We start from the raw sequence: 13,245 nt of genomic DNA, 5'->3' as shown, positions 1-13,245 counted from the left end.
TCCAGCACAACATGCCTTTCTGGAGAATCACCAACCATGGAGATCTAGTGTCCCTCCACCAGGCTTTGGAGCTTGATTTTCTCTGAGAACTGGAATGAAGACCCTTCCCCATGAGCTCCTTTTCCCTCCTGAAAGGAGCTAGAGACCAGAACCATCTGGGAACTCTCTCTCTCTCTCTCTCTCTCTGTGTCTCTGTCTCCCTTTCTGTCTCTGTCTGTGTGTGTGTGTCTATTTCTCCATGGAATGCTGGCGAGAACACAATCAGAACCAACAGCTGCAAGGGACGAAGCTTATTTTTGCTAAGAGTGAGCTGCGGCCCCGTGTTCACCCTCGTGCAGAGGCAGGAGACGGTGGGATGGAGAGGACAGTAGACTCACCGCAGCGACAGTGCTTTTAATTCTTCTGGGTTTTGTTTCGTTTTATTTTCCAAAAAATGAAGAAAAGGCAATTCTTGGGGCAGAGTTGCACTCTTAGTTCGTGCCCAGTTTGAGAACTGCTCTGAACTTGCGGGAACAGGATACACGTGGCAGACTTTTGTGATACCATCTCTTGCGGTCTTTGTAATCTCCTTAGCTCTAGAACATATTCCCAGGGAATGTATATGTTATTTTTATAGTTAAGGGTCTGGTCTCTGAAGCAGGTTTTCCCTCCTTTCTTTTTCTAACAAGAAAGGGGTGTGTAAAGTTTCCTTGGAAAATAGCAATTGAAATGTCTAAAATACCTCTCTGTGACAGTAGCACCTCCTTTAGCTGCTCCGGTGGTCTGCTCTCTAGGGCGGTTTCCTTCCCATTCTTCCATCTCCTAGTTTGCTGAACTGTGGGGCACTGGGCACTGATAACCTTGAGACTTTGGAATTTCCCATCCTAGAAGCCTTAGTCGCCTCTCCAGTCCCTGTTCCCCTTCAACCAAATGGCACAACCCTAGAAACTCCCTCTCTTAAGACATAAATTCCAAGCCTTCAGCTTGACTTTTATTCAAAGACTGTGTCCCAGAGGGCTTACCTCCCAACTGGAGGGAAAGGACTAAGGCATTGTAGGAATTTCTGCTTCTTTGGCTCTTGAAACAAGAAGATTCCACCTTCTCTGGCAGAGAAGCACCCTTTCCCAGCAGAGGCTCACCCCTCCACCCTTCTCTTCCTTCTTAGTCACCAGTGCTAGGCTCTTGCCCCTGCCCTGCCCCTCTGTACCTCCTATCCGCCTCCATGCAGCTCTGGCCAGTCGCTCAGCTTTGGACCCAAGAAGTTAAATCAAGCCTAAGAACAGACTCGTAACTACATTTGACTTCCTTTGAAGCCCTTAAGCCAAGAAAGGTATTTTGGGCATGTATTTACCCAAATCTCTTGCCTGAAACCGAAGAACAGATTGCTGTGATCAAAACCTACTTTTCCCATGGAACACCCTTTCTGCTTCTCAAATCCCATTCTAAAATGGGAAACCAGAAGGCCAGAAAGACTTTCCTGATCTAAATGAGGGTGCTGGAACCCTACTCCATGCCTGAAAATTTAACCCGGGGCTATATGCAGAAACATCTGTCACCCTGCCTCTAGGAAGATTGGTGGGTGCCCAGCAGCTAATCCCAGCCTTAGAGCCCAGGTGTGTTTGCAGATGCTCCATCCTTCCAAGACGAATGTGGGCCCCTGCTCGGGCAGGATACACTTCCTAGCACTCAGGAAGTTGAGCCTCTCCCCGGCTGCCTGGAGAGGTGATCATGTCAGCCCCTCAGGCGTGCAGTCTGGGTCCTCAGGAGGAGGCGCCCCTTGACCACCCCCAGCTGTAATCGCTCACCCCCAGAGATCCTGTGTATCCATTTCTGGAGTTGTTGCGGCACCGAGGGGCCAGGCTCCTCCTGATGCCAGGCCACCAAATGGCAGCAGAGAAAGACTGATAGACACATTCCTTCAGAACGGATTGAGAAAGTGCTCCATTCCTCACAGGTTTGGGGAAGGAGCTGGAGTCAGTGCTCATTACTTAGCTGTCTCTCTCCGACCTTGTCTCTTGACAGGTGGGGAAGAGATGAGGCATGGAGTTGGAGGCCAACCTTCCACTGTCTGTGTAGAGCACAGTTGTCCACATGCTGCTCTGCCTGGCTTGGTAATCAATCTTAGAAAGCTCTGTAATGGGCCTTTCTTCCAGGCCCCAAGCTCTCCCCCTACGAGCAGTATAACTGTGGGTTCCCTGAGTTGGACAGAGGCCACCTGGTTGGTGCTGCATGTCAGGCTTGTGAGGCTGTGCAGTGGTTCCCCCCCCCCCCCCGTCATGCACACAGGGCCACACACAAACACTTCCCTCTCCCTGCCCTTTGGGAGAAGCGCTCTATCCCTAGGAGTTAGACTCCTCTTTCGATGGTGTTTCCCCCACTGCCCCCCTGGCTGCCTAGCCTGGGTCTTTGCAAAAGGAACTTGGAATTGGCTAAGAGAAGTGAGGAAGCTCTATCGAGCCGAGCACCTCTGCTTTCTTTTGGTTGTTGCTGCCGCCATTACAGAAAATGAGAGCTTCTCGATTCCTCTTTGCCAAAATGAGTTGTGCAGGGAACACAGCATTCTTTTACCCTGTGTTTTTTTCCTCCCCAGCACAAAGCTCTGGAAAGGAAAGTAAGTGGGTAGCACTCTTGGAAGTTGAGGGCAAAAGGATACCATGGGTCATTTCTTCAAGGGGAAGCCCTCTTTACTAGAAAGTGTCCCCATGAAGTTACCTACATGCTGAGTCTTTCCCCCAGCCAGGCGCTGTGGGTTCTGCCAGATGGGTCTGCACGTCTCATGGTGAGGACTGTCTCTGGTGCAGGGTCTGGAGTTGTCACATGTGTCCTGGGTTTAAGAGGTGGCTTGACTTTCGAATGTAAAACTGACTGTGCCTTAGCATCACCCTGTCCAATGCCCCTGGGGCGGCTGGTGGTGTCCGGGAGAATAGATGCCTGTTCCAGACTTCGATGCCTGTTTGGGCTTTTATTTAGTTTGGGATGTTCCTGTCTTCTGCTCTGCAAGTTGAGGGGCAAAGCTAGCGTCCCAGGAGACTTGTGCCGCGGCTTGTCCACAGTTTATACAAACTCACTTTTCAAGCTCCAGGTAGAATCTGATTGGCAAACTCTGGCTGCAGCACGTGGAACCATCTAGACATTCGCTACACTGAATGGGTGTCGGTGCCACTGAACCACGGGGCAGAGGCGGTGGGGGCGGAGCCACGTTTTTTCTCTTCCTGGGAGAATGACGGTCTAAGCCAAGGGTGGAGAGCCGGTGGCCTTCCTCTCCTCACTCCTGTAGAAGGGGGACAGTTAGGGGCCTTCTTAAGCAGGCTTCTACTTCTTACCACCTTTTTCATTAGCTTCCTTTTTCATCCAAAACTTGGAACTCCCCAGATAGTCTCACTTATAAAGAAGCCAAATCTGAATTCTGGGATTCTAAAATATCTTAAACTATGAGAGAAAAATCTAGTTCTGACCCATCCCCAACTTGCAGGCCCTCTGTCCCTTCCTCTCCTCCGATTTAGACCGCTCCAGCAAGCAAGGCTCAATGGCTAGTCCCTAATGCACTGACGGGAGCCATCTTATTAAGGACAGCTTGTACTCAAAACATAACCCTCTGGACTTCAGATGCCTCATTTAGCAGGAAAAGGCATTGAGTGGATCGGATATATTTATGTGACTGCGGGCATTCGTGGCTGTGTAGAGTCCTTGACCATAATGTTATATGTAATGGGAACTATCTTATAAACTTGAAAAAATAAAGTTTTTATTTTCTATACAGTGTGCTCCTGTGTCTTTTCTGAGTAGGATCAGCCCAGTTGCCCAGCTAAGTAGGCTTTTGAGTAGGGCTTCTTAAAAAAAAATCCGAAGAGCTCATTAGAAAGCTGGCACCCTTCAATAACCCAGTCATTAATTTCATCAAAAATAAAGACTAACCATTTGGTATAAACAAATGTACATGGGGAAATAAAATAATATTTTAAAATAACTTGCAAGGGAAAGTTTATTTCTTAATTGTTTCTAAAATCTGCTTTTTAAAGTTTAGGACTGGAATGATAAGAGGTTTCATTTGCTGTCAAATTGTGCTGAAATTTAATTATTAAAGAGAAATCAATACATTGCTGTGATGAGCTTAACATGCAAAAGCAATAAAACTGATGATCTGATATTAAACCTCGCTTGATTTGGCCTCATTTCCTATCACATCAACTACTTTTGCTCATTTCGTTTCTTCAGATTTGGGTCTGACTGTCCCTCACTGGTCTGGAAAACAGTTAAGAATCCCTTTGCCTTTTATTGCAATGAAGGAGGCCAGAATTTGGGCTAGCTTCCAAGTGCCACATGTGTCAGACTGTAAGATGTTTTTGTTTTTTTTTTTTCCAAATTAATTCCCTCTTAGAAAAGGGGGTTGCCTTGTATTCTAGGCATTTTATTTTTTAATCAGAAGGTACATATTTCGAACCACATCATAGCTGAAGCAGACTTGTTACATCTTTAACTTGGTCTTAAGGACAAATACGGGAGTATTACTTGCTTTTCAAGCCTTGGAGTAAACTTCCCTTCTCCCCTGTAGTAAGTGTAACATCTGCGCATTTCTCAAAAACCTTTGTTTGGCAGGTAAAAATTAGTAATTCAGGGTGGTTTTATTCTTCAAAAACAAGTTTCTTGACCTTTAAAAGAAATTCTTGATGGGATCTTGAAGGAAATTTCTAATTACAAGTCATGTCACTGCCATCTTTTTAAAACTCTTAATTCTATGAACTGTATATACAAATGAAGTGACTGCTTCGTTCCACAGATCTTAAGTGGTAGACCTTGTATGTTAATTTAATTATGTATTACCATCATTTGACAATTTCATTTAGCAATTACAGATGAGAGTTTAGCCAAAACATTAAGAATACACATCTTGAGGCTTTTTCTCAGGAAAGTAGCGAATTGCCTAAAATACTGTGTCTTCTGCTTGGGCATATATAGCATCTCCCCTGAACCTAATCTCTTCATATGACAGGAAGCTTGGAAACCCTTAGGGCCTATGTCCAAAGCAAGATTGAGCACTAAGCCTACCCTCTGGGTTCTCAGCCCTTGATATTCTCAATGACTTGAGATAAACTATAATGATTTCACTTATGGGTGTGTTTATGGGTGTTTAAATGTATTCAATTAAAAGAACCGTCCTTTTATAATTCTGTATGTCAATTATACCTCAATTTTTAAAAAACCCAGTTGGAGAAAAAAAAATGACCCTTTTTCTAAGGCCATTATATCTTCTTAAGAGATGATGAAGATAATAATAAGTGGTAGTTTTTACTGCCTCTTTTTTTGTTAAAATTAAGTCAGCAGCCATGTTGGGCGTTTTCCTGGTCCATGAAATTCAAGTCTGGAAATCACTGGACAGGATGATCCTGGAGATCCTTCCGGCCTTACCCTTCTACATCAAAAATCACCAGCATCACCTCCCCAGGGCTTCCACCCCCTCACCAGCCCACCTCTATCGTCCTTGGCCCCAGGCCAGCACAGCTGCCAAAGCCTCCTGCCGGGCCCTGCTGATCTCACCCTCCCTTCTTTAGGGCTGAGTCAGGTTCTCAGGGAGGCTGTCCCAAGCCATGCTACACAGAACCGGAACTGCCACCCACAACATGCATTCACCCTCTCCCTGGGCCCTTCCCTACTTTATCTTTTACAATAGCTTGGACAGTTTTACTTACTTTGTTTGGTCTCCCCTAAAATGAATAACAGAACAGAACTATCCTGGTTCCTCTCACACGGATGACTGCACCTTTTTCTTCTGTCTCCAGTGCCATGTTCCTGTTCCCTGGTTTCCCCAAACCACGTATCTTCCAGGGCAACGGAAGTTCCTCTGGTCCCGCGCCCCACATCCACACCCCTACACCGCACTCCCAGCACCCGTACCATTCTTCCCCCGGACTCTAGGGTTCACTTCCTGGTTCCAGAGGTGTTTGCGGCTCCTCCTGCCAGGCCCAGCACCAAAGCTGGTTAACAGCACACACCAGAGTGGCTCCAGATCCGGGTTCTGATGCCCACCTGGCGGTAATCAACCCCACAACGGCTCACCAGATCCCAAAAGTTGGAAAACAAGGCTGAGAACCTTCCCTCTTCTCTGGTCCTAGGACCCTTAGCAATTTCAAGGGTGGACTTCATGTCCCTGACCCTTCTTTCCAGGTGTCTTTGAACTCTGTAGATTTATTTTTTTTTTTAAAGATTTTATTTATTTATTTGACAGACAGAGATCACAAGTAGGCAGAGAGGCAGGCAGAGAGAGAGAGAGGAGGAAGCAGGCTCCCTGCTGAGCAGAGAGCCCGATGCGGGACTCGATCCCAGGACCCCGAGATCATGACCTGAGCCGAAGGCAGCGGCTTAACCCACTGAGCCACCCAGGCGCCCCTGAACTCTGTAGATTTAAAGACACAACTAGTTTGGAGGGTTTCATGAGGTTTTAATAATAATCTAATAATACTGTTAAAGAAAAACAACACATACATGTCCTTCACTTGTACAGACACGTAAGGATGCACGTTCTCTTCTTCTCACATAGACTCTGAGGTAGAAAGTGTACTGCCTAAAGTAGAAAAATACTCAACGGGCTGTGCCACGGCCCAGACCACAGGGTCACAAGCACTTGGCTGAAAGATGGCCACTTGAGAGCAGGGCCAGAGGCTGAGCTGGCTGCACTGAGGCCTTGGGGAGGCGGACAGGGCCACTAGCCGGACATCCCTGGCTTCCAGCATGACTACCCACTCAGGAGTAGCTAGAGAGGGAAGTCTTGTTCCAGACTCCAAGGACAGAATATTCTGCCACAGACAAGGCTCTCAGTAAACATCTGTTGGACGACCAGAATGACAGGTAAGGCAGAGAGGAAGAATTCTGAACACAACCTGGAGAGCCTGGGCCTTCTAGCCCAGGATCAGGGAACCAAGCCGTGGGACAGCACCTCCACCAATGATGTTGGAGATGGCCGGGGAGGCGAAAATACCATCTCTAGGAGCTCTGTGGTACCAACTCTTTCAGTTGGTGGGGATGGGATGGGGAAGGGGCGGGGTCTCTTCTTTCCTTCCAACGTGTCCTGTATGTAACTGGAGCCCCTGACTCTCCAGCGCCCAGCCGTTCGCATCTTGTTCTCATCCTCAAAGGCAGGCCTGAGTCTTTACTCAACTTGGGTCTCCAGGGCCTGTCACATCGGGCATCAGGTGCTTCTGGAGGGAATCAAGACCAATAGCAGCATCATTAGCTTATCCTCTGGATTCTACCAGTTGAGTCCATCCACTCTGGGCCTGCTGGGTCTGGCCTCGCCTCAAAGGACCCCATTCACCTCTTCTTTCCGTGGCAAAGCAGCCTCCTCCTCCCTAACCCTAGGGAAGAAGTTCTGCGCCAACCGGGTCATGCGGCTGTTGTGAGGCAGCTGAAGGCCCTCGAGGGAGCGGAAGCCCCGGGTCCCATCCACCCGGTCAGGCTCCCAGCGGCAGCTCGGGTGCAGCCAGCGGTAGTAGGCGAGCCGCAGAGCCAGGCCCAGAAGGAAGCAGAGGCCGCTCGCGGGCAGCAACACGTGCAATGGGATCCCGCTGGGCAGCCAGTTGGTGTGAGTCGACCAGGTGACTGCCACGAGGATGCTGTCGCTCAGGAGGAACACCAGGTGGATGGTGGCGCGGCCCCGGGTATGGCCCTCGGCCACGTTGAACCAGGAGAAATAGAGAATGGTGGCCACGGTGGCCCGGTACAGCCACTCAGAGCGGGCATCTGGCATGAAGTCCGTGCCCTGCAGCCAGACCCACAGGAGCAGCACCAGCCACAGGCCCAGGAAGTGCAGGGCCACAGAGTAGGGGAAGAGAGCGGAGAAGAGGGCCACGGCCAGGACCCGGGGCCACAGCAGCAGCAGGTTCCACAGGAAGTAGACCACAGAGGAGCCCAGCCCCAGGGGCGATTTGGAGGGGAGGCAGGTGCGCAAGGCCCGGTGGTAGTCAAGCAGCGCCCACGAGATGCCCATAAAGGACGTGCAAATGCTGACCCCTGTGGAGAGGAAGCAGGAACACGTGAGCCTGCATGGCACCCCCTAGAGGCCACGCATTCCACCAGGCCCCACGGCCACCCAGGCGGGTGTGAGAGCTCCTGATGGCTGAAGGGAAGCTACAGCTAGAACGTCCCTTCAAACAACCAAAAATGGACCAAGGGTCCGAGCGTGGAGTCTGCCCTTCGCCACAAGGCTTAACTTTTCAGGTGCTGCCAGGGCAAGACTCTTCCAGGATTCGTTGGGGGTAGGGCTGTGTGATTTACGCACCCTCATCTGCACCCGTGTCACCCAGCATCTGAGGCCCCGGGGCCCTGGCCACACCCTGAGCATCTGCTCAGGCCCTGTAACCCTTCCTTTCCCAGAAGAGCCCAAGCTTTTCTGGGCACTGAAAATCAGTAATGCCGGTTCCCTGTCTGTATTCTTGAAAACGGAAGCAGGAACTTCCACGGGTGGCAACTAGGCTATGGCGGAAGCTGCCCTCCAGGCCGGGAGAGCCAGCCCTGCCACACACATAGAATGTCCCGGCTCACACTGGGCCTTCACCTTGATTCTTCAACACTAGAAGTTTAGGGTGGGGATCCTCTCCCACGTCTTGGTGGCCCACCCTGGACTAGGAGCACCAGGACCTCCAGGGCGGGGCGCAAGCAGCACTGAAAGGCCTCTAGAATGCTCACTCCCTGGCCCTTTCACAGTCCATCAACAGATGTTTACCGGGCATCTGTTGTGGACCAGGAGGCCACCCCGACCCTGCAAGCAGATCTGGGGCAATGGCCTTTCTACCGCATAGGAGGTCTCGGCAGGGCTGCTATCCTCCCAGTTTGCCCAGCATGCTGCATTCGCTGACCTGGACAAGCTCAGCCCACAATACTGGGTAGGCCAAAAGCACGAGCCCTGGGAGCTAGAGTCACCCATCCTGACCCCACCCCACCCTGCAGGTGACCCGGTATACCTCACCCACTTCCCTCTGGAGTCTTAGCACACAGTCATTCTCTAGTGCCTTGTCTCTGAGCTCCTTCAGGGTACAAGACACTCTGCTCCCTTGGGGTCCCCAGCAGCCCTGTACCTGGCACATAAGAGCCACTGATGGAAATGTTCACTAAGTAGAAAGTCAAGAAAATCTGTCTCTTCCCTCGCTCCCTGCCTCCCCTGCAGACAGTGGAGACTGTCCCCATAGTGGCCCCGATCCTAGACACCCACGGCCCTCAAACAAACAGAAGTGTGTGCCCCGGAGTGCCGTGTGCCCCAGACCAGATGCCTTCACCTCTGCACCTCGTTCCTCTCGTGTCCAGTGGACGGAACCAATGCCAGCCCCTAGGGCCGCTGTGCGTGGGAGCAGTGTGGTCGGCAAAGTGCTCTGCACAGCACCAGCCCTACGGCAGCCCCTTAACCCCCGCGGCCGCCACACTAGTCACTGGTCCTCACTCGGAAGGCTAAGGAGTAGCTTCCAGATTGAACACACATCTACCTAAGGGACATCCTCCTATTTTCCAAGCAGCCTTTAGAAAAGAATGAAAACCCTCCTGACACTCATCGGCAGCTCCCCGACACCGTAAAGGGGGAACCGGCCCCCGGCCCATCACTCACACTGGTAGGGCTCGGCCCGGCCGCTCTGCAACACGATGGCCAGCACCAGCGTGAGCTGTGGCGTCGTCTCCAAGAAGGTCTCGAAGAGCCGCAGCATGCTGATGTCCATGGTCAGGAAGTCGGCATAAGCCAGGTCAAATTCAGAGGACGCCTCCTGCTGCCACACCAGGAGCCCCTGCTGCAGCCCCTGCACGCACCTAGGCAGGGCAGGTCCGGAGGCCCCCAGGGGCCAGGTTAGTGTGCGCTGCGTTGGGCTTCCCCTCTCCCACTGTGTAGATGGAGGCGGGCTCTAATCCTAGCTCGTCACTCACATGCTGCAGGGCCTTGGGCACGAGTGACTTAACCTCACCCAACTCTTTCATCGTAGAATGGGGATGGGTACCAACTGCCACCGCTTGGACTGGCCAGGATGTCCCCGGGTCATCCCAAACCCTGTCCCATTTCCCCCTTACAACATCCCCACTTGACAGATGGGGACACAAAACTGAAGAGCTAAGGAATGGTAGAAACAGGATTTGGACCCAAAACTGTGTGAATTTCAAAGGCATGCTATGAAATTGCCCCAAGTGACAGGTCTCAATTTTTTTTTAGAAAGCCTAAGATTTTCTTAGGACCCTGTGGGGGAAGGGGAGCCACTGAGAGCTCCAGAGTACAGGCAACATAGGTCAGATTGTGCTGTAGAAAGATCTCTCTTGGGGGCACCTGGGTGGCTCAGTGGGTTAAGCCGCTGCCTTCGGCTCAGGTCATGATCTCAGGGTCCTGGGATCGAGTCCCGCATCGGGCTCTCTGCTCAGCAGGGAGCCTGCTTCCCTCTCTCTCTCTCTGCCTGCCTCTCCATCTACTTGTGATTTCTCTCTGTCAAATAAATAAATAAGGGCGCCTGGGTGGCTCAGTGGGTTAAGCCGCTGCCTTCGGCTCAGGTCATGATCTCAGAGTCCTGGGATCGAGTCCCGCATCGGGCTCTCTGCTCAGCAGGGAGCTTGCTTCCCTCTCTCTCTCTCTGCCTGCCTCTCTGCCTACTTGTGATTTCTCTCTGTCAAATAAATAAATAAAATCTTTTAAAAAAAAAAATAAATAAATAAATAAATAAATAAATAAATAAGATCTTTAAAAAAAAAAAAAAGAAAGAAAGAAAGAAAGATCTCTCTGGCTATGAAGGAGTGGAAGGGGAGGAGGGGTTAGACGGGACGGATAGGGTCATTTAAGAGGACTGTCCAGAGTGATGGACATGGAGACAGACACAGAGTTGAGGGAGTCCAGAGGTTAGACAGTCAGGCCTGGGTGACCCATCAGCATGTAGGGAGTAGTGGAACATGTACCACGATCTCCCCCACCCAGAACTGATCTCAGTTGGCCACTGGCAGGTGAGCCCATTCCCTCAGAGCCAGGTCATTCACCAGACATTTACTGTCACTTCCCCTGGATGAACTTGACAGCACATTAAGGAGCAGGGGTGGCAGGCCCAGGTTGGGACTCTCCCTCAGCAGGAGCCTCTGCCCAGGTCCCCTAAGGCCCCTGCCTCAGTCCAGTCAAAGGCAGGAACAGACACGCCATTTTCAAAACCAAAGTTCAGTAAAGGCTGTCTGCCTCCTGCTCAGCAGAAATGGGACGAGAGGGGCGCCTGGGTGGCTTAGTGGGTTAAGCCTCTGCCTTCGGCTCTGGTTGTGATCCCAGGGTCCTGGCTGGGATCGAGCCCCGCAATCGGACTCTCTGCTCAGTGGGGAGCCTGCTTCCCCCTCTCTCTCTGCCTACTTGTGATCTCTGTCAAATAAATAAATAAAATCTTTAAAAAAAAAAAAAAAAGAAAGAAAGAAATGGGACGAGAGAGGAGGCATGACACAGTTACAGATTCAGGGCTCCTCGAGGCCACCAGGACTGTAACAATTGCTCTCCTTCTGCCCACCCGGCATTTTAAGGAGGCCCTTGCAGTCCCTCAGGCAAAACCGCTATACTCAAAGCTCCTCTTGTCCCCTCCTGGAGACTCAATGAAGCTTTGTCAAAGCAAGATCTGGAGAGAATCTGCAGAATGGATTCAAGAGCAGATCCTGGCTCCAGCCGCCCCATCCCAACCCAGAGCACAGAGTGTCCTGACTCCACCACAAGACTCTCATCCCTTAGTTTCAGCTTCTTCATCTCTAGCGGGCCCTGCGGTTCTGAGGAGTACCACCCACACAGACTTTCTGGAACCCAGCCTATGCCCAGTCCTGGCTGGCTCAGGGGACACGGCTGAGTCAGACCCCATCGCTGAGCTCTTGCTTGCTCGGGGGACCAGAGGGTGGGGCAGGGAGAAGGAAACTGGGAAAGAGGGCTTGAGAGGACAAGCTCTGTTCTGAGGGTCAAGGCTGCGACGCCCCCCCCCCACCTCCGTGACCCGGGTAATCAAGCCGGCTGACATTTGTTGAAGGCTTACTCTGTGCCGAAGCAATTCAATCCCTTATTTCTTTTAATCCCTACCAAACAGAAGCAGGTGCTACAACCAAATCCACTGGAACAATGAGTAAACTGAGACCCAGAGGGCTCAAGGGACTTGCCCGAGGAAGGCCCACCCACAACAAAAAGGAACATTTTTTGGATGGAACAGGTCAGGGGTCGGCTGTTACACTAGAGTCCACCAAGAGCCCAGAGCACCAAGGGCTCTTGCCTTCGCTCCCCACAACAGGCCAGCCGGCCAGTCCTGTGTCTACACTCCTGTCGCCATTTCACAGAGGAGGAAACTGAGGCAGGGATGAGGCCGCAGAGGGTAAATTAGCTAGGACTGGAGCCCAGACAGCTCTGACTCCAAATCATGTGCCTCGTTTTCTTCTCTGGGCTTCAGTCTCTTCCCTAGTGTCACGGGGGTAGAGTAGCTGGGTTCTGAGGGCCGTCAGCCGGCCCCTCTTTCTTAGAGGCGGGGAGCTCACCTGTAAGCAGAAGGTCCCACAAGGGCTTAGCTTCCTCTCCTGGGTCCCGAGCTTCTCCTTCCCACCCCTCCCCAGTGTCAGGGTTCCCCCCCGCAGCTAGTGGCGCGGCTCCCGGGGGCGCGGGCTCCGCCCCCCACCCCCTTCCGAGGGCGTGGTGCTCACCTGTACAGGTAGCCCAGCTGCACGAGGTGCAGCAGCGCCAGGCAGCGGCCCGGGGGCTGCGGCTCGTGCAAGCCGGCGGGGTCGGCGCGCAGCCAAACCCAGCTGAAGAGCTGCAGTGCGACCGAGGCGAGGCCCAGCAGCGCCAGCACCAGCGCGGCCCACAGGTAGCGGCCGCTGAGCACATACTGGCCCGCGGCCCACAGGTCGGCGCCCAGGTCGATCAGGAAGGCGGCGGTGCCCAAAAAGCCCAGGACCACGTCCCAGAGGAGCGCGGCGCGGGGTAACCAAGGCATGACCCGCCAGCCTCTCGCGTACCTTCTCCTCTAGGTTCGGACCCGCCTTCCCCGCCCGGGGTCGCCACGGCAGGAAGGAGGCGGGCGCAGGCCTAGGGGCCGCCCGGGGCCCAGGCCTCCTGGGCGGGACTTCCCCGTCCCGCCCCGTCCGGGGAGGAGCAAGGTCCGCGGACCCCGCGGCTGACGGCGCCCGCGGTCCCCACACGCCCCTGTCAGCCTGCGTCCCGGAAGGCCCCCCCACCGGCTGCGGCCCAGCAGCCTACGCAGGGCACTCGCGTGCAGCCCCGCTGAGCCCCGAGGACCGCTAGGCCCGCAGACGGCC

The 13,245-nt window shown here is 52.6% G+C and overlaps 2 protein-coding genes across 3 annotated transcripts in view; one reads left to right on the top strand and one right to left on the bottom strand.

Moving 5' to 3' along the window:
• The window catches only part of EYA3 (EYA transcriptional coactivator and phosphatase 3), a 112,322-nt gene extending 108,588 nt beyond the window's left edge, over positions 1–3,734 (top strand). For both annotated transcript variants that reach the window (XM_044237564.1, XM_044237566.1), the window contains one exon: positions 6–3,734. In XM_044237564.1, the coding sequence (XP_044093499.1) occupies positions 6–86 (81 nt within the window). In that variant the 3' untranslated portion in view covers positions 87–3,734. The remainder of the gene's footprint in view (positions 1–5) is intronic.
• A 2,664-nt stretch (positions 3,735–6,398) lies between these two features.
• Positions 6,399–13,014, bottom strand: XKR8 (XK related 8). The gene is made up of 3 exons (XM_044237562.1): positions 12,631–13,014; positions 9,569–9,765; positions 6,399–7,983 (listed from the first exon to the last, which is right to left on the bottom strand). The coding sequence occupies exons 1-3, from the start codon at positions 12,921–12,923 to the stop codon at positions 7,271–7,273; spliced, it is 1,203 nt and encodes a 400-aa protein (XP_044093497.1). The 5' UTR covers positions 12,924–13,014; the 3' UTR covers positions 6,399–7,270.
• Positions 13,015–13,245: the final 231 nt, after the last annotated feature.

This window comes from Neovison vison, chromosome 2 (genome assembly GCF_020171115.1).
Source record: "Neovison vison isolate M4711 chromosome 2, ASM_NN_V1, whole genome shotgun sequence".
In the NCBI taxonomy this organism is placed as follows: domain Eukaryota; kingdom Metazoa; phylum Chordata; class Mammalia; order Carnivora; family Mustelidae; genus Neogale; species Neogale vison.
Note: the sequence above shows the minus strand (reverse complement) of the source record. Positions and strands in the feature narration are given on the sequence as shown.

Bases quoted from the DNA above. Each gene is read 5' to 3' on its own strand.
- XKR8 (XM_044237562.1), bottom strand. From the start codon at position 12,923: ATGCCTTGGTTACCCCGCGCCGCGCTCCTCTGGGACGTGGTCCTGGGC. The intron at 9,766-12,630 runs GTGAGCACCACG...TGCCCTGCCTAG, and splicing joins CAGCTGGGCTACCTGTACAG to GTGCGTGCAGGGGCTGCAGC. The intron at 7,984-9,568 runs GTGAGTGATGGG...TCCTCTCCACAG, and splicing joins CCGGGCCGAGCCCTACCAGT to GGGTCAGCATTTGCACGTCC.